Source organism: Pseudonaja textilis, chromosome Z (assembly GCF_049901715.1).
Source record: "Pseudonaja textilis isolate UNSWEBS1 chromosome Z, rPseTex1.2, whole genome shotgun sequence".
Classification (NCBI taxonomy): Eukaryota; Metazoa; Chordata; class Lepidosauria; order Squamata; family Elapidae; genus Pseudonaja; species Pseudonaja textilis.
The window spans coordinates 20,425,819-20,452,144 of NC_142008.1; the positions used below are offsets into that span (position 1 = coordinate 20,425,819).

Genomic DNA, 26,326 nt, shown 5'->3' on the forward strand with positions numbered 1-26,326 from the left:
CTCTCGCCTCGGGCGCCGCTTCCGCGAGCGAGCCGTCGTGGCGGGTGGGCTGAGTGTCAGGAAGCGAAGGAGCAAACGGGCCGTCGCCAGGATGCCGCTGGGCCTGAAGCCGACGTGCAGCGTCTGCCGCACCACTTCCTCGTCCATGTGGAAGAAAGGCGGACAGGGCGAGATCCTTTGCAACAACTGCACGGGCCGTTCAGGGCCGCCCGCCGCTGGGGCAGCGTCCTACGCCGGCACCTCCGCGGCCTCGCAGCACAGCAACGGCGGCGGCGGCGGCGGGAATAGCGGCGGCGGCGGGGGCAAGCAGGTGAGGTGCTCAGGAGCCGCCCCGAAACAATCGCTCGCCGCGAGGTTTGCTTCTTTTAGGCAGAGCTGCCCAACGCTCGTCCCGCTCTGAAGCTGCGGGCCTCGACCTCCTCCCGCCCCTCCAATCTTTCTCAAACCCCAAGCAGCGAGGAAACGGGTTTGTTTTTAAAACAACAACAACAACAACATTGAATGTTCGTATATCATTCCGAGTTGTGTTTATAAATCTCACGCTAGTTTGAATTCGTGGCAACATTTACCTGCAGTTTGCTTTCTCCCAGCGCTAAGACGGGAGCATTAAACTACTGTTTAAAATACAGCAAAAAAGTATAAATAATTAAACTTTGGAAAGTGCGCTCGAGGTTAGTCCAAAATACGACATAAGACATTGAGAAAGTTCGTTGCATCTGCTGGGATCTTAAACTCAGGGTTGACTTCCATCCTCCCGAGATGGGTAAAATGAGGAGCCAGATTATTGGGGGCAATAGGCTGACTCTCTAAACCGCTCTAAGTTTCTATTGAGAAGTCCCATTAAGTTCACAGGTGTACTCATATATGTGTAGACGGTTGCAGTCTTAATTGGGAACCAGGGCCTTTTCGCTTGGGAATAAAAGCTCACTCATAGGATTGAGGTATGCCAACTCAAAGGTTGCTTAACTGTTCTTTTTTTAACTAAATAACCACAATTATATGGCTTCATATACTAAGCCACACACAAATAAATATACTGGGTGGAATTACCAACTTTTGGAAACAGCCTCCCTGTGGATGACCCCCCTCCTTTATTGATCTTTCAAAAACTTTGGAAAGTTAAGTTGTTTTACAGAAACTTCTATTTTGGGATGCTGTTGTTCTTTGTATTGTGCTGGTTTATTGTTACTTGTTAATGGATTTTTTGTAGGTGGCAGAATGTCTTTTGAAGAGTAGTGAGCTAGTCATATGTTTATGGATAGATATAGAGATAATGAAATACATGAGGTAGGATATTGGGATAGTTCTCAGAATTCAGGGAAGTGATTGGAAATTATTTCTGAGAACTGCTGCCACTGTGCCTTGTTTTCTTATGAGTCACTTTAACCTAGGAGGAAAGTATGAACAAGATTTCTCATTGAACTTATTGAGATGTACTTTCAAGTAAATAAGTTTTGAATAGGAACTTAGTTTATACACACTTTTTCACCTGTTCCACTTTACTTATTTCTTTTTAAATATACATAACAACGTAAATGGAATTCAGACTAACATTTTATAAATATTTCTTATGTCTCATATGCCATAGAGTAAGCAAGAAATTCACAGAAGATCTGCTCGATTGAGGAACACAAAATATAAATCTGCTCCTGCTGCTGAGAAAAAGGTTTCCACTAAAGGAAAAGGGAGAAGGCATATTTTCAAATTAAAAAATGTAAGGAGATTGGGGACTCCTGTTAGTGTTAAGCATTTACTAATACCAGCAAAACTTACAGTTTGAAAATTTCTTGACATATTATGTTTTCTACATGGTCAACAGTTATCTGCAGAAAAGCAACATAGTCAAAATCTATTTTATGTACTTATGTATGCATAATTTTAAATATGATATGTAGATATTCAAGTGTGATGGATGCTCATTCATTGGTATACATATTGCACCAAGCTATTATTTTCATGTAATGCTGAATTATGAGCCATTGTTTATAAATCACAGTGACTGGATTTACATGCTTGAAAGTAAACCCAAATTCATTGGGTAAATTCATTTATTTCCTCTGTATTCCCGTGGAAATAGTATCTTTGGAACTGGTCAGTATGGAAAGTGAAATGAATTGAATGAATTTGGGATCAGTTAAGGAAAGGGGAAACACCATGGTCTAGAAATTTTGTTGAGATGAGACTTAAAAAAACTAATGGACTAATAGTTTTTGCAACTATTTAAGGAGATTTTATTCTTAAACTTTTACGTTTGGGGCGATTGAATGGAGCTCAAGCGTTTACTGGGCGAATGCTCTTCCCGACACCTACATGGAGTTTGCAGTAAGCAATTACTCATTGCATCCCGTAAGAAAAAAAATTGCTGCTATCTAGGATTGAACTCACAGCCTTCTTTCTGATTGTGAGGCAAGAACTCCACCTCTATCTGTGTCACTGTTCTCTTTGGTTGCTCTAATTCCACTCCGAGGCAAGGGATAACAGAATTGTTTAAGAAAAACAAATCAAAATCTTAAGCTTCTAGTCTACTTTGCAAAGAATGCTAAATTAGAAATTTTGTATTTTTTTTAAATTAAAGAAAGCTTTGTATGGGGAGCATATCCTTATCTTTGTGGAATGAAATCTAGAATCTGAGCCAATCATCCACATGCCAACTATCAACATGCCAATTATACTTGCTATACTATGTATATCATATTTGGTCTACAAATTCAAATTCAGAAATGTAACAGAATGAAATATGAAATTAATTAGATCATGTTCTTTCTATATATTATATACTTTTATTTTGTATTCCAAATTCTATTTTCTATTAATTCAGCTGCTATTTGTGCTTTATTTATTCTCTTGTTCAAACAGACTAACAGAATTGATCCATCTTTGGGAACTAACATTTGTTTACTTCTTGCAAGCTTTGTTCTAACAGGTCCATATTGTGTACAGCACACTATACTTATATACTGCCAAAGTCTGAAGAAGATTATAATTTCCTATGTGAACACATTAAAAGTAATATAAGTTGCCATCCAAGTTATTATAAACTCCAGTAATATCTATTCTGTTATTGTATGTTCATTTATTGAAACAGATGCATCTAGCTGCTCTGCTATAAACTAATGAATGGATTTCAGGCAATTTGAAATGCAGTTTTTATAATTTTTGATTTGATTACATGTTTATATTTTGACATATTTCCTGGTAATACTAGCCAGCATACAACTTTGGGTGCTTTTTGTCATAGTTTTGTTCACTTCTTTCATAAATGTTTTCTTTTTTTCTTTTAGCCCATCAAAGCTCCAGAATCTGTAGCCACAATCATTACAGCAGAATCTATCTTCTATAAGGTATGGTTTTGATGTTTTTGAAAACATTGTATTTTTGCTGCTATTGTTAAGTAAATACACTGCTAAAGTTTAGGAATATTGAAGCAAAATGGTTTTTTAAAAAAAATCAAGGAAATGGTTTATATGCTGGTGGAAGAATTTTAATGAAGTTTATCTACTTCCTTAAATGATTTAGGAATTTTAAAATCCCTTAGGAAAACATATGATCAAAATATATTTTAAAAACATGAGTAGGATTTGGAATTAATTAGATAGATAGATAGATAGATAGATAGATAGATAGATAGATAGATAGATAGATATACACACATACATAACTATAATGATGTGGGAAAATACCTGAACAAAGCTGAATACCATACACACACGCACACACACACAACATTCTAAAATTAAAAATATTAAAAAATTAAAATATGTTTTAATTAAAAAGAGATTTTAATTTGCATGAGTGGAAAATTCAAGCAAATATGAATTTGCAAGAGCTAAGTTCTCTTCCTCCTATTCAAAGATCCAAGTCTGTAAGAGTTCTTATTGTAAATACTTACATTATTGAATAACTGTATTCCACGTTTGAAATATTATTCAAGTGTATTTGTTACTATAATTGGGTAATGAATATACAGTTTATAGTATAGTGAGCTTATGTTTTGCTAGTACAATATTGAACTGTGTGAGTATACACATAGGATAGATAATATATTGAATAAAGTGGTTGGAAAATTCATGGCTGAGCTATGATATGGATTGGAACTATGGACTATGTATTTTTGAAGTGTAATTGTATATTTTTTATTAAAGAATAAAGAAACACTCCCCCAAGGTCTTCCTATGCTTGGGCTTCAATGTCTTCTTGGGAATGGTAGGCATGAAATTTTCTCCCAAAATCTAATTGGCTCTAATCTTAAAAGTCCCACATAGAGAAGTAGTTACTTTTCTTCCTCTCCTTCCTTTAAGAACGCATACATTTAGGTCTTTCACAATTGTTTTGATGGACAGTTTGCAAGTTGACTTGAAATGATTATACAGCACATGTGTGTTAAAATTGCAGGGAAAACTTGCAAAGGGAAAACAACCAATGGGACTTCTTTCCCTAATAGCAGCTAAAGGACTATCTTAGAATCTTTTAATTATTCTAAGCATAGAAACATACAATTCTAATGAATTAAGCTTTATTAAAATGTAACATTCTATACCTACAGTTTCACTCTTATGTGCTAATTCACTCGTGTGACTCTCACAATCGGAGCAAGTCAAACATCTAGTCCAGTAACATGGGGATATCCTAGACGGAGGGTCTGCAGCAGTGTTTTTTTTGTTTTGATCTTTTATTTGAGAATTGCTGAACTAAATTGCCTTGCAAAACAGTTATTTTTAATCTGCCACTTAAATGTTTATTTTTCCACCCATAACAGAACAAAAGTGGAAAACTGGAACATAAAAAGTATGAACTCAGGAGCTCAAAATAGGAAAAAAGGAAATGAATCAATTATGCATTGATATTTTAGGCATCAGTAAATTGAAAAGGACTGGAATTGAACACTTTAATATATAGGGGCGCAGACCCAAAAGAATTACCTTGCTTTCATAATTAGGAAGGATATAGCAAAGATGATATTTGGAGACAGTGTGGTGACTTAATAATAATTAGAATTTGTGGTTTAGCTTTTAATATGACAGTTATTAAACTTATACTCCAATCGCTGAAAACAGATAAGTGGATTTTTATGGTCAAGTTAATCTGACCATAAAAGTATTCATTTGTTTCCATAACATTTTTCCATTCATCCATAGATCCAAAAACCCTTATCATTTCTGTCAAAGTTTGAGCAAAAAATTCACAAAAGATTTCCAGAATTTTATAGAAATAATTTTTGTTTTATTCCTGATCAAATAATCAACTTTGTTATTTTCCTTTGTTTTTGACAGTTAAATTTTTTTTTTTAAATCCCTCATTATTTTTATAAGAAATTCAAGGTAGAGAATATAATATTCCTAGTATTCCTTCTATTTTCCTTACAACAACAATGTTCTGAGGTGATTTGGGCTGAGACAGAGTGACTGATCCAGAGCCTTTCAGTCAGCTTTTATGCTTAAAGCAGGGTTAGGACCCTACACTCGTTTGTAGCCTGGTATCTTAAGCAGACCCGTGGTGACAAAACCTCTGGTACACATGCCGGAAGTGGCACGCAGAGCCATTACTGCTGGACCATGAGCACTCACCCAGAAAAGGCCTACTGCGCATACGTGTGCACCACCTGCCCGCCAGCTGATTGTCAGGTAGCTGGTGTGCATATGCAGGGGCATGGTGGCACACAGGAGACAATCAGGCATGTGCAGAAGTGCAAAGTGCGGGTTGTGTGTGCATGTGCAGGAGGCATACCCCCCTGTGCATTGCATTGCCTTCTGGGTGATAGCACGTGAGGACGAGTAGGCAAGCGTGCACGCATTTATCGGCACGGGAGCCCAAAAAGGTTAGCCACCACTGCACTAGACCAAAAGTGTCCCTCGTAATCTTTTATTTTTAAATCTTGATCTTTAATTCATCAAGTTACTGTTGCTATTGATTAAAACTCCAATCAACCTTTATTTCCTCAAGAGATTTCAAGGTTTAGAACTCCCTTTTTAAACAAACGAACAAAAAAAAAAATCCAGTGATGAATCCTTTCCCAGATCATTTTTCATCTCTCGGTTCTCATTTGTTTTTTCCATTCTGCAATCATCTCTGTTTTATAAACAAAAATTTATTTATTTTCCAATATTTATCCATTTATTAGAACTTATTTCATATCTTTTCTTATTGGTCTATACTTTCTTTTATGTTTACAATGCTAATGAAGATTTATTTTGATTCGTTTTCATTTTTCCATCTTTTTTCTTCTTCTTTAGAGTCCTCAAAATTGCATGATTAGGTGAAGAAATTACTATTGTCATTTTAATGATAAGAACTTTCAAATTATTTAAAAATTCTTTAAAATCATACCTTTGTTTATCATTTTATAAATTTCACTGTTTCTCTTGATTCAAGGATAAAAGGCAGGGTTTTTCCACCCACATTTCTTTCTTTCTTTCAGCCTTGGACTTTAGTCCCCTCCAGTGTCCCATTTCTGTAATCACAACATCTCATCTTGTCTTTTTCTTTCTTTTCAAATTTCAACTAATCATCTCTTTCTTAATAGACTATATCCCCACAAATATTTTCTTTTATTTTGTTGTTTCAAAAACCCTAATATCCCTAATTTGTATTGTCTCTTGATTGGTTTTAAACTTTCTTCAATTATTATTTAGCCTTATCCCTTTTTTTCCCAAACATTTTGCTTGGGAGAGCTCTTTTAAAATAATTATAAATCCAAAGTTAGGAATTGAAGCTAGACAGATCCACTGTTTTTAAAGGCTCTGGTGTCTTGAGAATTTGATGGCTTCTGTCATCTCTTGTTGCTTAGACCTGATATCTTGCAGTCTCCTTGCAAGGAATAGTTGTAAGCGTAAGTGGAAGATGTCTCATTTTGTCCAGAGAGATTCTGTTGGTCCAGTTTTGTCAGTTCATCAGCCATATCATAATCTTCTCTCTTTCGTCCTCATTGCTTCATCTTTTGGAATACCATCCTCATGAGAAATCTACACACAATAGAGCAGGCATGTCAAGTCTGCAGGCCAGATATGGCCCATGCAGGCCACACCTACTCCAGCCCCATAAAGGCAAAAACAATCCTGATATATCACAATACGGGCTGCGATGCGATTCAGGTTGGGCCCCTCTGCAGTAGAGGAAGCTGCTGCCTGTAAGGACCGTTATGAAATAGGATAGTTCCTTCTGGTATATTCTTTAGTTTTTTCGATCTATATGCTAAATGTATATTGGGGAAACTGGGTTGGACAAAATTTCTGTGGTTTTAAAAATGGAAGAAGCATTAATAGCTTACAGAACAATGACACTATTCTGATACACATACTCTAGTAATAAAAGTAAACAAGTACAGTAAAAAATATGACCTACATTTATAAAGACAAACTAATGAAATGTACGGCCACCAGTGTTATAGCTTCCCTTTTTTATTTTTTATTTTTTGCAATAAATTTTTATTATTTTCCACCAGTACAAATCTTAATTAGATTTTTCTAATTAATTAATTTTTTCTAATCAGAGGTATCCACCTCTGATATTGTTATCTGCATTTTCTATTTGTACATGTCACATATACATAATCCTCTTACAAAAGTTATTTGCTATTATTCATTTATCTATCCATATAGATATTGCGTATCCCTTTCTTGAGGTTCTTTTCTAATCATCTTACCTAATTTTTTTTTTCCTAGCCACACGTACCGTCTATATGAAACTGAGTAAAATATATAATATACTATTATCTTACAATTCTATCATCTATTCATACATATAGTTGATATATATTGTCTTTATTTACAATTACAATAGTTATTTTGATCTTTTTGTTTCTCCATTTATACATTATACATCACTTTCCTGGATTTTTTTTTATATTCATCCTTTCTATTTCTTATCTCTCTTTTCTAACCACATATACCATCTATGCCAAATAGAGTAATATTCAGATTCTTCTTTTTCTCTTATTTTTAGTGTAAGCATATCCATTTCGGCACAGTCTGTTATTTTTTGCAAGATTAATTCCTCTATTGGGACCATATGCTCTTTCCACACTTGCGCGTAAGCTATTCTGGCCGCGGTCAGTATGTGTAGCATTAAGTATTTTATCTCTTTCGGATATTGTTTTCGAATTATTCCAAGTAAATAGAGTTCCGGTTTGAGTCCAATTTGATGTCCAGTGATTTCTTGCATCCAATCCCTAATTTTATTCCAATATGTCCTGGCTCTGGGGCACAGCCACCACATGTGATAAAAGATACCATCGTTGACATTTCCAGCATTTGGGGTTAGAGTTCGGGTATATCCTAGCTAATCTTGCCGGGGCTAAGTGCCACCGGTAAAACATTTTATATAAATTTTATTTATATGCTGTGGCTGTTGTCAATTTATAATTTATATTCCATAATTTTTCCCATTCGTCCAAATTTATGTTATTACCAAAGTTGCATGCCTATACTATCATTGTATTTTTAATGATTTCTTCTTCCATTTTGAAATCTAGTAAATACCTATATGCTTTAGATATAAATTTTTGTTCTAGTCCAAATAAGATCTTGTTTAATTGATTTTGTCCCACATCAAATTCAAATTCTTCTGAATCTGTTTTGTATCTATTTTGAATTTGAAGATATGGCCACCAATCAATTATAATTCCTTGTTTTTTCAACTCTTGATTTGATTTTAATTTCCCTTGGGCGAGCTTCCCTCTTTTTAGATTCACTGTTATCAGTAAAGGAAGCAGTCAAAACATATGTCATATGTCAGCATTTAGTTGGGTAACAATGAAGGGCTTAGACATAAATCCAATGTCTATCTAAAATACTATATTCCCTCTATAATACTATATAGAAACTAGAAATGGAAGTTTGAGGTCTGAAAAATCAAGATAGAAGGATCCTTTGGAAATTTAATTTTGGAGGAAATTTTTCAGAACGCAATGGATAACCACAAATAAATAAGAACTCTCTTAAGGCAAAAATGATTATGCTCAAATTATTGAATTTTGGCTACATTATGTCAGTGGTCCCCAATCACTGGGCTCGGACTGGTACCGGTCCGTGGATCATTTTGTACCGGGCCACCTATTTTGCTTGGGCGTCCTCATCTTGTTTCGACGGCGCTTGAGAAAGTGCTTCCGGGTGAGCTTGTCAGTCGTCGGTTGGAAAGCAGCGTTTGGGTGCTGAAGGAATCCTCACGCCTTAGTTTTGTCGAGGGGGGGCGGCTTCGAACAAAGAGCTGTCCCAATGGCGGTGGAGTCTCGCGTTACTCAGGAGGAGATTAAGAAAGAGCCCGAAAATCCCATCGACCACGAGAAGGTACAAAGGAGGAGTTGAAGGTGGCGGGGAGAAGCGGGGGATGGCTGGCTGGCTGGTTGCTCGGCTCGCCTTGCCTTGGTTGTGCATGCTGATGCCAGTACCAGTCCGTGGATCGGTCCATGGATTATACCAGTCCATGGTACAAAAATGGTTGGGGACCACTGCATTATGTGAAATCGTAACTCTGGGAAAGGTGTACAGAATAAGAATGAGAACTAGCACAAAAGTATATGGACTCAATTATTGCCACAATGGTTGCATCATTGGAAGACTGAAGGGGACAAATCATCCTGGAGAAGATCTGACTGTATAATTGCTGGAAATTGATCTAATTTGATTACACATAATCAAATATGCTTTTTTCTGTCAGATGAGTTGCTGTTGTTTTTTATCAAAATACATTTTTATCTCTTAAGGACTAATATCAATTCTTGTTGGAAGACACTAAATATTTACTATATTTAGGAAATTTTTGTGTTAGAGAAGATGCTACAGAATTTAAAGATAAAAGGCAAAGTTTGTATAAATTAACAGAATCTATCAGCTACAGTTAAGTTTTTTCATTTTACATTTTTAACAATCTGTATCTTTTCTAGGGAATATACTATCAAATTGGAGATGTTGTTTCAGTGATTGATGAGCAAGATGGTAAAACATACTATGCTCAGATTAGAGGTTTTATTCAAGACCAATACTGTGAAAAAAGTGCAGCTTTAACATGGCTTATTCCAACTACAGCAAGCCCAAAAGACTATTTTGATCCTGCAACTTACATAATAGGTAAGTTCCAAGGACTAAAATATTACGTCTGGCTTGTCCTGTGGATAATTGTACAGCTTCAAAGTTAATTTGTTTCTCTCCCCTAGAAAGGCACTATCAGGCCTATCTTTTTAGAGAAGATAAATTTGTATTCATCTATTGAACAGCAGCCTCTTATGTTCAATGTTTCTATGTGCTAAGGCAAAAATGCCACTAAATAGGATCAATTTACACATTCTTTTCAGCAGTGTATGTCAACCTTATATATTATATATTAGCTTTCTTCTATCTGGGCATCTTCCAAATGTATGGAATTCAATTCCCAAAATTTCCCAACCAGTAGAGCAACTAAGAATACTGGGCATTGGATTACAGATCTGGAAGAAATGGAAAGACTAGCTTTCCACCAATCAGCCTTATAAATCTCAAGTCCAAAGAATCTGAAAAAATAAGGTACAGAATTATATAATAAGTTGAATACCTAGTCTTTGCCTTGCTTTAACATCATCTGGAATAATCATGCAGAAAATATCATTATAGCTCTATACTATGAATTTATGTCAATCTGCTTTATTTATTAAATCTACTGTGATTGCCCATTCCCACAGTCTGATCCACCTACAAAATCCCAATAGATACTTAAAATAAAACACATAAAATACGGCAACCAGATTAAAAACAACTCTAAAAAATGAAAGCATTGTGGTGGTCATACAAATATATTAGCCCCAGGCTTGGAAGCAAAGTAAGCTCTTAATAGCTTTCCAGATTCCAGGAAGAGGGGGCACCTGGGGGATTGCTGCTGCAAAGGATAGGGGTAGAGACAGAGAAGGCTCTTCATTCCCACAAGATGACAGTCTTTAATTGAGGGGGTCCTAGCACGTGACCACACCCATTCTGACCATACAATATTTCTCTACCTATAATTGCAGTTGGGACTAGAATTCTATCCTTAAGTCATGATATCTCTTAAGTAAAATTTACCACATGATTGGACCCAATTTTACAACTATTTTATGGTAGTCATTAAGTGGCTGTAAATCTAAAATGGGTGTGCAACTCACGTGACATATCAGGATTTTTTTTTCCCCTTTGCTAAACCGGGCGTGGGCACGGCCAGCATGTGAGGGATCTGGCTCATGGGCCAGGGATTTGACTAAATATGCAGTTCTTAAGCTAATCATATGGTCCCAAGTCCAAAGCCATTTTCTCAAATCAGCAGGTTTTGTCAGAAATTTGGGGGGGGAGAGAACTTCACAAATCAGGATTACGTGACTATAGCAGCTCAACATTTCATGATAATTAGAAGAGCTTTCTAAAGCACCTTTTTGGAGACTAACTTTAAAGGGTCACCGAACAATCAGTCATCGGGACAACCTGTACCGGATAGGCAGAAAGGATTAGATATAGGCAGACCCTCAGATAACCAGGATTTAACTATAAAGGACTTTATCCACCAAGCACCTTGAAATGCACCTGAAAGCCAGATGGTAACGAGTGCAGCTCCTGTAGCAGTGATGACACAGACGAGTTAACAAAATTGTCATTGCTCATGCCACTGCATTTGGAACAACTGTAGCTTGCAGGTGGAAGCACCAGAGCCCCACTATGTAGAGCACATTGCAATAGGGGTTGGTGAGACTATCTGAAGAACTTCCTGTGCCAGGAAAAGGTGCACACAAAATGTACCTGTGCAAGGGCAGTCCAGGCCATAGCTGCCACCTGCTGATTGAGCAATAACTGCACAACCAAGAGGACCCCAATATTATTCTGTAGTTTTTTTTTTGATGTAGATGTATGTATCACTACCTGAAAAATAATTTATTTTTTTTAGGACCAGAAGAAGATCTTCCAAGAAAAATTGAGTACTTAGAATTTATCTGCCATGCACCTTCAGAATACTTCAAATCTCAATCAACTCCTTTTCCTACAATTCCCACTAGGCCAGAAAAAGGTTATATCTGGACTCATGTTGGACCGACTCCAGCAATATCAATCAAGGAAACTGTTAGTAGCAGCTTGTAATATCCCTTCAAAAAATGCTTTTATTTATATTTTAAATTACCACCTGACTTCTATTTATTGTTTAAATCTCTGCCTTTGTCTATTTTTCATTTTTAAAGCTGTTTTTTCCTTAGAAAAAATCAGGCATGATATTCCCCTCTGAAAAAAAAAGTGGGGCCGGCCAAGAGACCCTGCGCCGCGAGCCAAGAAATTGCACATACAACACCAACGCTACATACCCTTCCTTTCCAGCTGGTCATGTGTGGATCAGCTCGAGCTGGGCAGCCGCTTCCCTGGGGGCAGGGCCGAGGTCGCTGCCCGGGGAGCGCCTGCTGCTTTCCCTCATCAGGGCCAGGTGGTGGCGTGTTGCACGGAGAGACGGCTGGTCCGTGGCTGCCCAGCTCCCTTTTCCTGCCACTCAGCGGCCTCTGCTCGCACTACCCAGGCTCCGCTCAGGTGTCCGGCTGGGGCTGTCAGGAGTTGCTACCGCTGGCGCAGCTCCAGTCCTGCGTTGCCTCGGGAAGGGAAAGGCAAAACCGGGAGCTGCTGCGTCTGAGCCTCTGGTGCCGCTGCTGCCTTTGCAAAGCGCCGCCGCGGCTCTTCCTTTTTGCCTTTCCCTTCCCGAGGTAACGCGGGACTGGAGCCGTGCCGGCGGTAGCAACTCCTGACTCGGGGCCTCCGAGGGGGGGAAGGAAGAGAAGGGGGAGAAGGGGGGGCAATTCCCCCCAAAATCGGAATTCCGATTTTAATCAGAAGAATATCATGTCTGAAAGATACAATTTAATCTAGATAAATGAATATTTAAAGTATTTCTGCTGTATTAGAACTCTGCCCTTATATTAGGATACAGTATACAGTAACTTGTATTTAATTTGATCATGGGGCAGAGGGATGGAGACAAGTATTCATTAAAAAATGAGCTAAAATTATAGGAATTGTATGAAATTATAGGAAAATGGAGGAAAATCTTGATACAGATATATCAAAATACTATTTAAAATGTTTAATCTAAAAACTTTATGAAGAAAAATTTCAGTACATTTCTATTGTTCCACATGTTCTGTGATATCCTTATCTGAAAAAAAAAAGTTACAAAGACTCCCTTACATAAATTCATGATGATTTTAAGAAAAATGTAAGGATTAGTTCTAAAACAATTTTGGTGGAAAATCATGTTTCAACATGATTCCATTATAATCGGCACTTTATTTAGATAATGGCTTTTGCCAGAACTTTAATGTGAATTCTTGAACCAACTTTTAATTCTTGTGATGTATTAATGGGGGTCCCCAACCCCCAGGCTGCATCCCATTTGGAACCAGGTTTTCAGAAGTGGTGGGTGAACACCCCCATGCAACTGCATTTGTGAAAGTGGCATGTGCGCATGCACGAAACCATCCCCTCTTCTCCAGTCAGCCAAGCTGGAAAGGTTGACTGCTGTATTAAAGGATATCTTTTTGATTCATTCCAATGGTAATCTAGAGGCTCGGGGAAATGTAGGTTTCTATTTCTTTACCTTAAATCTTTGTGGAGAACCGGTTGTTAGAAGAAATTACTGGCCTAATCCTGTAAGGAAGGCAGGAAGGAAACATTCTGGTGTTGCTTATAGAAACTGCCTCTCCATTAACTCTTATTACATTCTTGGCAGGACTAGACTTCCTGTCTCAGAAACTTCTCTGGAGTTTTTTTCCCCTCCTTTGCTGGTACTTTGCTTATATGGAGTGACCAGTCAAAGTTACAATGGCACTGAAAAAAGTGACTGATGACCATTTTTCACACTTAGGACTGTTGTAGCATCCCCACAGACATGAGAGGCCAGGCGAGGAGATGCATGCCTCAATGTGAGTGATATTGAGTTGGCCACACCCAGCCAATAACATGACCAAGCCATGTCCACCTAGTCACATGACCAAGCCACACCCACCACCTAAGCCACGCCCACAGAACTGGTTGTTAAAAATTTGAATGCCACCTCTGGTCTTAAGACATTGTTTAGAAATGGAGATTATTAGATTAAATTTGGATAATACAGAAACCTGGTGCAATTATTCTAAATTATATAATTTCGTGTATGTTGTATGTACCAATTTAATTGTAAATTGTTCAGAAACCATATTTAAATTGTGGCTTAATGTAATGCTCAATCCCAGCCTCCCAGCCTGATTATTTTCATTTTTATTTGGTACCAGGTTTAATTTTAATATCAGAATGGCTTTTTATACTGCTGCTACTACTACTCATGAACGATTTTGAAGAAATCCAGATCTATTTTTTTTTCTGTATCATTGCATAAAACAATAAACAGACTGTATTCACATCTAGACTCTAATACGTGAAGGATGAATACATTAGAGAATGAGTAAAAATGGAGCTTCTGGTAAAAAGTATTTCTGATGTTCTGGAAGTGCTGTATGAATAATTCTGTTGTTTATAAATTCTATTAGATTATAGTATCACAGACTTGTTTTGCATTAACTTCAATTTATTAAGACTTGTTTAGGTAGATACTCGTTCAGCTTTATTGTCTTGGACAGTGTTCAGTTACCAGCAATTGCAAGCTGCCCACATTTACAACATCCACAGCATCTCTCCCAGTCACATGTTCATCATCACTGTCAAGTTAATAAGCATTATCCTGCGCAAGATTTGTTTTTTTCATCCCTCTCAAACTGGAGTCTCTAAACAAGTGATCTTTTCCAGAGTTATTTTCCTCTGCAGCACAGTGTCTCTAAAACACGTGAACAAGCTCAGCTGTCTGACTTCAGTTAATTAGAACATTCTAGTTTGTGCTACCGATGCTTGACAAAACTAATCCGTTTCACACTAAAGGTTTTTGTTTGCCTCCTAAGCAGATTGCTAAGCCAATAGCTGGTGCTAACACGTTTCTTTCCATGTGTACTTCCCATTGTGTGCCTGATTATTCTTTTGTAATCCCTTCCTCTCCATTGAAGGTAAATACAAACATCAATTCTCCTATCACTAATCATCCCAGGGAGAACATTCCAAAAGGTGGAGAGTTGGAGGTTGAGGAAAAGAGCTGCCCTGTTCCCTGGCTTTTGTTTGAGTATGGAAACCTTGCCTGCTGTTTGGACTCAACTGGCTATTTGGGGTTGTTCCCTGAGGCAGCAAAACAAAGCAAAAGCAAAGCTAAAGTAAAATAATAAGCTCAACCATGGTCCTATAATGTTCACATAGCAAGCACTTAATGACTGAGTGGCTGGAACAAATTTCAGTCACTAAATGAGGACTGAAGACATGACTACTAGCAATGTCATGACAAAGTAGCAACAACAACGTATTTGAATATTTGCAAGAAATATCATTTGCCCGCAACAATTGGTGAGACCACAAAATAGAATAAAGCAGTGGTTTTTAAATCTTCACCACAGACCCCCTTTAAATACCTTTTGTGGCCATGGATCATGACCACAAACCACCAAGACTTAACTGAAATTCATATCAACATTTTTCAAATTTTTGTGGACCCCCTCTGACGACATTGTGGCTCCCCAGGAGCCGACAGACACAGATTGAGAGCCACTGGACTAAAAAATAGAAAATGAGTCTATAGTGCTCTGGGACTATAGAATTCAAACAGGCAGGCACATCCCAGTCTAAGCAATTGTTGATAAGAAACAAAAAAGTCTAGGTAGTGGACATGTCAGTACCTGGTGACAGCAGAATAGGAGAGAAAGAACTGGAGAAAATCCCCCCCAAAATACAAAAATCTACAAAAAGAATGGCTGGTAAAAGAAAGTAAAGATAATACCAGTACTAATTGCCTTTAATTCAATCCCAAAACATCTGGAGCATCACTTGAATATATTGGCATTGACAAAATCACATCAGTCAATTGCAAAGGCAACCTTAGTTGGAACAGCTTATATTTTTAGTTTATACTTTTAACAAAATGCAGACATTCTCAGAAATTCTGTTTTCTATACAAAAGAAATACTAACTGAAAACGATAAACCATTTCTACCTATTGATTCCATTTTTTTCCACATTGGAATGAAATACTGGAATAGTGAAGTTGAAATATGGCGGCATCTAGCAATATCTCCAATTTAGTGTTGTGTTTGTAGCACTAGTATTTTCTAAGACGTTGGTTAGTGCTACAGTTCCACCGACCAAGCCTGCATAAAACAGAATGCAGAATAAACAAGTCAGCTAGATCCATGTTTGGCAGTAACATCCAACTTTCAGTGAAGGTTCGGGGAAAGATTCATTCCAAATTATTCATACACAGTATGAATACATCCCACATGCATATTCTGGCACCTCATTTTTTTAGGTTTATAAACCAAGTCTAGTATATTACTTGATTTATTTATCAGACAATAATGATTTAAATAAACCTAATCAAATTTTTCAGCTTTCCAGAGAAAGTCTTTTGATAACTATTGAGTAACATGGAAGTTTACATTTGGTATAATATGCAAGTTAAAGTTCTGCAGAGTGAATTGGTACCCCAACAATATCCCACTTGCGAAATTATAAATGCTGGTATTAATCTACATTAGCAATCATCGCTGAAATGTATCACAAGAACTTAAGTTCACATGCTAAGTTTTCACAGAGGAGATTTCAATTCCTACTTCTTGTCATCCAGTAATTCTCCAGATTTTTCTTGCATAACTAGGACAGTTCTAATATTGAGACTCTTTTGACAGATAATTTCATCTGATAAAATAGGTATGTGGTAGTTGGCTGGCATCAAAAGAAATCTTGACATTTTAATTGGCCTGTTTGATGAAAAATTTGGAAAATATTGACCCTATTGTTTAATAATTTTGCTTTTACCTTCGGCTATTTCAGTGTATTAGCCTTCAACTTTTATGTGTTTTATATCTGTGCATTACTATAAACATATTTGGTGTAGTTTAAACTTTAAATGTTTTCTAAAATGTACATAAACATTTTAAAAATAAAAACAAATTTTTGGTTAACAATATACAATAATTTATTTAAGCTGCATGTCTGAAATGCATTGAAAATGTCACAACCAACAATTTATTACAGTAAATTAGTGATCTTCAGATTTTACCAATCTAAGATCTAACTTCTCTATATTTAAGATGTAATACCTACTCTAAAAAGGAAGAGTAGAATCCGTTCTCCATTGCATTGCTGAAAAGTACATTAATTATATGCAACTCAAATAAACAATTTTTTGAGCAAATCACGTGTGCATTTAACACTATTCAGTAAAATTGTTTAAAATCCTAGTACACATAAAGTTGTCTTGATTCTTACTTTAGTCAGAATGTTTTGCAATTACAGGTAATCTTCAGACAATTGGAACTGAGAACTCCATTACGTGATATGATAGTAAAACATTACATGATCAGATTGTTTAGTAATGGCAATTTCAACCGTTCCAATTGCTGTTGTTAAATGAGGATTTCATGTAATTGTGACTTCTGACTTCCTGCCAATTTTTCAATTGACTTTCCTTGTGGAAAGCTGGCAAAATGTGATCACATGACCATGACTCAATGTGATGTAATCGTCATCCCAGGACAAATATCCAGATCCTGTGATGGCTGAAGCTGGTTGCAAAATAAAATGTTTCCAGAAGAACAGCATAACATACAGGAGACTTATAGAACTGCATGGTAACCAGAAAAATAGAACTTTCTCAGAAAGCAAAATACAGTACACATCAAGAAAACCAAGTTTCAGTGTTTTTAAACATTTTACAAATAAAGGGATCAATACAAAGTCCACAATATGTTATCAACAATTGTATTCATACTTGATTTGGATATCAGTGAAACTCAAATATTGCAAAGTAAGACGGTAATATGGACTAATGGGAATTATTATTAAAACGAAATGAAAGTCTGCCAGCATAAATTCATATAAAATACGTAAAACCAATTTTAAACAGATTGAAAATGAATGAAATGTGTTAATTGTTCACCAGCACACCTCCTTGCCCCAACTAATTGTTTGTCATTAGAAGCATTTGAACCTGTCTGAAAGAAACACAGTTGAAAAATAGTCTGTTGTTTTCCAGTATAAGTTACCTCAACATGCACTAAGAAAAAATACTAAACACTTCAATTAAGATAAACTTCATTAAGGAAATTAAATCATTCTCAGATGTAATAGCTGTGATTTTAAATTAATAACCGTACATTACAAACTACAAGGTAAAAGGTATATTCAGATTATATAAAGAGAAAAGAAAAGGAGTCACAGATACATAAAAACAGGTTATTTGTGTTGTCAGTCCAGATCTTAGAAAACAGCTATTTTCTTCAGCTGTGAATAACCCTCTGACACATCATCCACTGGTGTATTCATGACATTAGCAGAAACATTGTCATCTGACTCAGTACATTTGTTTTGTTCAGGACATGAACACAGACTAACAGGTTCATCCATTTTATCACAAAGCAATTGTTGAAGTCTCTGAATGCCTATAAAAACGAAGAGAATAATCAACTTTAGAGAATGCATTTATTTCAAGATTGTGTTAAAAATCTTAAAAATCTTAAATTACTATTTCTATGAGGGACACGATGTGCAATATAAAATCCCAGGTTCATTAGCAGGCTTATTCCAATAAAGTCTCCCATCAAGTGTTGGAAGTGAAATGTAAACAATTTTCACCCAGAAAATTCTAAATTATAAGCTACAACAATGTACACTGATCTGAAACTGAAAATATCAGCTTCAATTATATCCCAGTATTATTTTTTTTCAAAAGATTTTAGAAAACTAATGAACTTTTTTCAAATTCCGTTGACTTATTTTTAGTAAATACAAATTAAGGATTCAGAAAAATTAGTTTAATCAAGTAGTATGATCTTTATTTACAATTATTTCTTCATTTACAGCACTAATCAATTTTCTTTATATCACGTTTTTCTCAAACAATCAAGAAGGTTCAAATACATCATAACAAAAAATAGATAGTACATTAAAATATTTTTCATTATATTTGTGCTCTTGAGTGAACAAAAAAATAAGGTTAAACTATATGTTCTGATTGAGTCTTGATATGTCTAGCTGAAATCAAGAATGGGGGCTAAATTGAAAAATGCAATTTTATAGAACTCAAAACTTACATAAAATGATCTTATCTACAGAATCTGAGAAAACCACTCTAAACCATCCAGGTTCATAACAGCAGAAGGCCTTCCCAGGACTAATAAGAAGTTTTTCATCAAGAATCTTCATCCATAAATCGATTTCAGCTTCAAATGTCTGTGTTTTTAAAAACTAAAACAACATGAATTGTACTACATAAAATAATTATAATTAACATAATCACCTGACATGAAAAGAATAAAAACATAAATATTTTATTTTCCACCTTTATTATTGTTAAGAATAATTCAAGATAGCAAATATACTTAATATTTCTTCCTTCTATTTTCCCCACAACAATCCTATGAGATAAGCTTTTGCTTAGAGAGAATGATTGACCCAAAGTCACCCAACTTACTTTCATGCCTAAGGCAGAACTAGAACTGGTTTTTACCTTAATCACTAGTCCAAACTGGTTCTGATCTGATCAAAGTTTTCAATTAATTTACCTATTAATGAATTCCCAGATCTCCAACTTTTCCCCTACCTTAGAGATTACATAAATTTTACTATTAATGGTATGTTATGATTCTGTATGCTCAGCATTATACATAAGGGTAATACAACATGTAAGTTTAATTAAAACAATATTGAAGAGTGTACGATATGCAAAATGGTTTGTTTTAAAATATTAACAAATGCAAAATTTCATTAAATACTCTAAACATGAATGTAAAACAAGACCACTTTAAAGTATTTTGGCGGGCTTTCTTTCTGAAGATTGGAACATTTCCAAAATGTCCATAGTGAAAAATTTTGTGGTATTTCATGTTCAAAGTGTTTTGAAATGAAGTATTTTATATAACACAGCCTCAAAATATTTTGAATGATTGATACAGAAATATAAACTATCATTTTAAAATATCAATATTTTCATCCTTATTTTTCAAATGGCTAATAAAACTTAATTTCTTCAATCAATACTTTTTATTCTTTTTATTTATTTTACCTACCTTCCTGAAATCAGCCCACACGTATAACCCTCCTGAGCTTTTTAAAACAGGTATTCCAATTTCTGCAAGACCATCCACGAGAATGTTTTGAGCTTCTTTTAATCTTTTTTTACTTATTGGGAAAAAGACATTATCCAGCCAGTCTGTCAAAACAATACAAATGATAATGCATTTTGATTTCCTTTTCTTTATACCATGGGTATTAAACTTGATCATATCATGTGACTTAGGATGTATTGCAACATTTTTTGCCTTTGTGGAGCCAGGGTGGGTGTGGCCTACGCATGATGCATCCGATCCACGGGCTGCCAGTTTGACAGGCCTGCTTTCCAGATACCTTTTTTTAAATTGAATTCTTTATTGTCATTGTACGTATATACACAGTATACATACAATGAAATTCACATAACACCTAGAGACTAGACTCAACATGCACACACACATGACAATCCCCAAACACATCCCCACCCGCCAAAATTTCCCGCCTCCTAAAAACACAAGCATGCACACAACAGACCAGGTAATGTTGTCCAACAGCTCACTGATGGTGGTCCTTAAGTTCATTGTTAAGTACAATTATAGCTCTGGGATAAAAACTATTCAGAAAATGTGCAGTCCGAGTTTTAATTGTTCTGTATCATTGGCCAGAAGGCAACAGTTCATAAAGATTGTAAGCAGGATGGGAAGAGTCTCTGACAATGTTGTGCAACTTCCTCAAACAGCGAGATGTGAAGATGTCATTCAGGGCTGGTAGCTAGAGCCTCTGTCTGCTACAGAGTTGCTCCCATACCATACAAGTATGCAGTATGTCAGGAGACACTCAATGGTGCTGCAGTAGTAGGACAGAAGTAGATACTGAGACAGATTTATCTTCCTGAGTATTTTCAGGAAGTACAGCCTCTTCTGTGCCTTCTTTACAAGCATGTTAGCATTCATAGTCCATGACAGGTCCTCCGAGATATAAGTGCCCAGAAATTTAAAACTACCAACCTTTTCCACTTCCTCATCATTTATGTACAATGATAAATGTACATCTCTCTTCCTCCTGAAGTCAATTATAAGTTCTTTAGGTTTTTTGGTGTTAAGTGTAACTGTTTTCTGAACAGCATAAGTTCATGAAGTTGTTACACATAGCTTGCACACATACAGTAGCTTAAGTATATTTACATTTTCAAAATATATACTCTAATAAACTTTTCTAGTTTTTCAATCTAATATCCATTTTTTCAATCGCTGTATAATCTGGTCTTTCAGTAATAATTTTAGAGTATGAACGGATGTGGGAGAATTTTTGTTAGCTCATGGTTTTAAATGTAACAGCTTAGTTTCAAAAAATGACTATGCTATTGGAGGATTAAGTAATCTGACATCTTAACATACTTGTAAAGTATTTTTCTAATTATGATCACTAACATGGATAGTACCAACCAATAACAATGACAAATTAATGGTGCTAGAAAAAATATAGTGGGTTTTAGCTGAATTGCAGTATGAAATTTGCTTACATAACTTCCTACTGTATACAATAATGGTTGGGAATTCATACTTTATTTACAGGGTGATAATTATTATTATTTAATTTAACAGCTATTGTTCTAAAGTTCATGTTTGTTTTATTTGGCCTTTGAGTCACTGTTGACTCCCAGCAGCTACATGGACAAGCCCCTACAACTTTTTTGCAGGATTTCAGAAATGGTTTGCCTTTGCCTCTTTCCCAGGGCTAAGAGAGAGAAAAACTGAATCAAAGCCACCCTTGCTGGCTTCGTGTCTAAGGCAGGACTTCTGATTTCTAGCCTGATACTTCAACCATTACTCCAAACTGGCTCTACCTATGTTCATTATTTAGATGCTGTTTGTGTGAATCTGCAATCACATTTTCAGCTTTGTCTAACCTCTGTCTTTAAGGATTTGTTGGAGAACATGCTGTACAGGTCCAGAACATCCATGAAAAACCACAAGCTGATTAACTGCTTTCCTGATGTAATGATTTCTGGTGTATAATATTCCAACTCGAATACCACACATGCCAAAATCCTAGAAGGGAGAGGTAAATAAAGGACAATGTAATTTCAAATCCCTTGAAAATGGCAGTGCCCCATGCTTACCCCTAAGTAAAATATTCAGAATGTCTAGTTCTGATAAAATATGGAAATTCTCAAATTTCATTTATATAATCCAAAAGTTTACATTTTTAAAAATAAATTGCTACCTTTTTAATGAAAAATAATTCAAAGCAGAAATTATTAAAACTTGCGCTGTTGATCTTATCAAATTAATAGCACTAGATAATATTGTTGGCTGAGACCACCACACAGATCTTTAGAAAAAGAGGGGAAAAAACCTCCACAGCTTCTGTTTGAAGGCAGCAGTCTTTGAGTCTAGATCACCTAATGCAAATTTAACAGTTTTAGAAACCAAAGCGAGGGAGAGGAGGGGGGTTTAAGTTATTTTTATGGTATCAAAGAGCTAGCAGCAAACAAAGATTATTATTAACAACAGATAACTATGAAGAGGACATAGAAATATATGCTTTCTTAACTGCATTTGAAAGAACTAGAAATATATGCACACTTTCAGGGCATTCTAGAGATAGGCATAAGGAAAGGTCAAATTCTAAAATGTGGAATCAGAATGCGTGAAAAGCTGCTTACATATTTGCACATAGACTGGGCTGTAAGTGCACAAGGGTGTCTTTTGTGTGTCACCTGTGGTTTGCTGCATACTCTGAATATTATGAAAAACTGAGGGAGGGGAGGCCTCCTTACCATTTTCTTTGAGGATGCTTTTGATTTTTTTTTAGATTAAAGAGATTAAACTATGCTTTGGTTATAATTATATTGCCTAGGTCCCACTAGAAACTGTCATACCACAGTAAGAGACAAAAAGTCTGAATTCCAAATTCACCAATAGCAATTACATTAAAAATTTCTACCATGCAAATTGAATAGTATGGGAGAGAAAAAATGGACACTTCAAGTACTCAGGTTCATATTGAATACGTGTTGATATCAAGTATTTCTAACCTACCTTGCTAAATCCCCACATAAAATGGGTTCGGTCTGGATCAGGTAAACTAAAAAGAAATATTCACAAATAATTAATATATTCTTTTAAAAGAAATATTTAGTTATAAGGACAATTATACCCTGATAGAGAAAATCTGTTTCACTTACTAGCGGCCTCATTACTTGTAGAAATTACAAAAATTACAAAAATTACAAAAGAGTAGTTTATAATTATCAACTGAAGATATGAAAAACCATGTAATGAGACTGCAAACAATGAGGGTCACTAAACTGCACCTTCTGCAGAAATCAGTGCAAGTTTGATAGATTGGAATTATAAATGGTCCTCATTTAATGATCACATTAATATAACCTTATGGTAGCGAACTGTACTCCGTTTATAAGCTTTGACTATATAAGTGGTCCTTGTTTAATAAACTACTCATTCAGCAACTGTTCAAATTTACAATGAGTTGTGGTGACAACTGGAACTTGTACTTAATGAGTTTTGCAGTATCCCACGGATACGTGATCATAATTTGTGACTTTTTCTGCTGGCTTCCCAGAAGCAAAGTCAATAGGGAAGCCAGCAGAAAGTCACAATCATGTAAGGTGTTTGCTCAAAAATTGGCAACTGGAACTGCTGTCGCTAAGTGCCTGGTTCTTTGGATTACAACTATATTACTTAATGATGGAGTTTCCAATTCCAAACACTGTAGCTGAGTGAAGATTACTTCTATTTTGTATGAAAATGTGCAATGCTATAAATACACAGGAAATCAATTTCTTCAAATAAATAAAAACTTATGTTGGGTCTATAAGATATGTAGAGCTGAATCTTGTGTTTTCCAGCATTTTTGTATACCTTTCCTGCTTTTATGGTTAATCCACTGTTGCTATCCTGAGCATATCATAAGGTACATTGTTACTGCTGAAACTTCTCATCTTCATCCTATTCCACCCATCCACCCACCCATTCCAGGATTGAATATGACAGTAGACAGTTCCAATAAAAGATGGGGTAACTTTGATTTAAAGAAGTTTGCTTGGCATGTTGCATTAAGACTAAGGGATGAAGCAATGTATTAGGACTTCATCATATTAGAGTTTAATGAAAAATTTCTTTGCACAAAAGAATACTAAATCATAAACATGGTATTAAAGAGTATGGTATTCTTTATTAAAAAAATAATGAATTTGACAAAAGAGATTTTCTATTGAGCATCAGAGTTTGGATAGATCTTAAAGCTACTATACTGTATATAGTTACCAACATTTCAATTGTTCATGAGCCCTTTGCCGGATAAGAATTACAACATATGCAGACACACTTGAGATGTATCCAAAAGTTGCAAAAGATAGAGTGCTACCATAAGTAAATGCTAGACAGCTACCATAAATAAAATGTTTTGCTAATTGCTTATTAATATTAGTATTGATTAGTATTGAGATCGGCAGTGCATTTTTCAGTGGGAGGAACGAGCGGGTAAACAGCTCGAAGATTTACTGTGGGCCCGAGTTAGAAACAAATTAAAAAGCAAAGACTCCAGAGTGGAAGGGGTGAGTGTGGAGATTAAGCAGCAACAGCTTAATTTATGTTTTTACCCTCTAACTCTGGAAGTTAAATGGCAGCTTGAGAAAAGTGTGATTAAAGGAGGAAAAAAAAGGGGGACGAGAAGAGAAGAAGAGGTGTGAAGAAGGTTTTTATTCAGGAAAACTGCCTTTTGAAATTGAGATTGATTGTGAATTCCGATGATGGAAGAACTGGAATGACGTCTACAGTCTCCATTTAAATCAAATCACCAAAAATAATTCTAAACAGCCACCAATTGGGGAGAACAAAGGAGACTCACAGAGAATTGATAGTCTCCATATGAATCACCCAGCTCCATTTAAACAACCCAGCTGATTAGTCAGCCTGAATTTAAATTCCCACTCAGCTGATTGGACAACCTCCACTAAACCCCCACCCAAATCTCATCCTTTCCAAACTCCAAAGTAGATGATTGGTGAGCTCATTCAAATCTTCTCCATTCAAATCTATCAAACAGCAACATTTCCTCTTTAAAACAAAAACAAAGCAAAACAAAAACCAACAAACGTGGCTTTAAGGAAAAACAAAGGAACTTTACACAACAAACCTCCAATACTTTACTACCTCCACTATTTCAATACCTCAAGACCAAATATTTATAGATAATGCTTTGTCTATAATAATTGATTTATCATATATTAGTATAATTAATTGTTAAATGACCACCAATTTACTGATTCATTGAATTGATAAAGATTTAATACTGTAACATTGATTATTCTAGTCTTTTGATTGATTGATTGATTCTTAGTAATAAATTGATTGATTGATTTTTAGTAATAAGTAACCTTTTGATTTGTTACCTAACTTATAATTAACATTTATTAATTACCAACATTCATTAAGTAACTGTCTACCTATCACCTTAATTAGCTATTGTAATTGTTTAGTGTACTATTGTCATTGACCATGCCAGCCAGAAACTCCAGAAACTCCAAATCCTCCACTACCAAACAACAACAACAAAATAATATCTCTACCAATGACCTCCCAGACTCCTGTACAAGTTTCAGATGTCTTAAAACCATCAATGAAAGCAAAAATAACATCAAATGTGACAATCAAGCCCACCTTGCCTGCTTAAACTTAAACAAAGACGAAGCTGATCTCCTAAAAGCATCAGATACATTTCCTTGTCTATGTCCATCATGTTTTCCTAAGCTAAAAAAACCAAGTACCCTGCCTGACAGAGTTGATAGCATAGAATCACTCATGCATTCAATAGAACAACGCCTAGCAACACGTTTTGGAACTATTATACAAGAAAGCCTAATTTCTCTTGAAAAAAAAAATACAGCACTGATAAGCGACTACCTATCAGCTCAAAATTAATTCCCAATCCAACAACCACTACCACAACTACTACCTCAACTACAATCACAACTACAACCAAAAATAAACACCAAACCACAACCACAAATAATTACTATCCCATCAAATAATTCCACGAATGATATCTCCTTACTCATCAGAGACACCATGGAACGTGATCAGAAACATCCAAATCTCATCTTATTTGGTCTTGAAGACACCAACGAATCAGATGACATCACCAAAGTTTGTAATTTCATAAGCAACTCAAATACAACAAACATCTCTCCTGCAGATATCACTGAAATAACCATAGAT

The 26,326-nt window shown here is 35.7% G+C and overlaps 2 protein-coding genes across 7 annotated transcripts in view; one reads left to right on the plus strand and one right to left on the minus strand.

The window, feature by feature from the left end:
* Positions 1–17,271, plus strand: GATAD1 (GATA zinc finger domain containing 1). Of its 5 annotated transcripts, none has more exons than XM_087916950.1 (6): positions 1–315; positions 1,591–1,714; positions 3,282–3,341; positions 9,878–10,061; positions 11,875–12,047; positions 14,234–17,271. In XM_087916950.1, exons 1-6 carry the CDS (start codon positions 92–94, stop codon positions 14,237–14,239), a joined length of 771 nt encoding a protein of 256 aa, XP_087773076.1. In that variant the 5' UTR covers positions 1–91; the 3' UTR covers positions 14,240–17,271. The 5 variants fall into 5 exon arrangements, with proteins under 5 accessions (XP_087773076.1, XP_087773077.1, XP_087773074.1 ...); XM_087916951.1 differs by having other exon boundaries at positions 1–310; positions 1,589–1,714; XM_087916948.1 differs by having other exon boundaries at positions 11,875–17,271.
* Positions 16,983–26,326, minus strand: part of LOC113452038 (1-aminocyclopropane-1-carboxylate synthase-like protein 1) — a 24,291-nt gene continuing 14,947 nt past the window's right edge. The window contains exons 10-14 of one of the 2 annotated variants that reach the window (XM_087916946.1): positions 23,126–23,171; positions 21,991–22,132; positions 20,099–20,241; positions 19,124–19,262; positions 16,983–18,472 (exon numbers count right to left, since the gene is read on the minus strand). In XM_087916946.1, coding sequence (XP_087773072.1) covers positions 18,291–18,472; positions 19,124–19,262; positions 20,099–20,241; positions 21,991–22,132; positions 23,126–23,171 — 652 coding nt within the window. In that variant the 3' untranslated portion in view covers positions 16,983–18,290. Of the gene's footprint in view, positions 18,473–19,123; positions 19,278–20,098; positions 20,242–21,990; positions 22,133–23,125; positions 23,172–26,326 lie in introns of both variants that reach the window. The other variant, XM_026723444.2, reaches the window with a different exon arrangement.

Excerpts from the sequence above, each read along its gene's own strand:
- GATAD1 (XM_087916948.1), top strand. The coding sequence starts at position 92 with ATGCCGCTGGGCCTGAAGCCGACGTGCAGCGTCTGCCGCACCACTTCC. Across the intron at positions 1,715-3,281 it reads ATATTTTCAAATTAAAAAAT|CCCATCAAAGCTCCAGAATC; the intron begins GTAAGGAGATTG and ends TTTTTCTTTTAG. Across the intron at positions 3,342-9,877 it reads CAGAATCTATCTTCTATAAG|GGAATATACTATCAAATTGG; the intron begins GTATGGTTTTGA and ends TATCTTTTCTAG.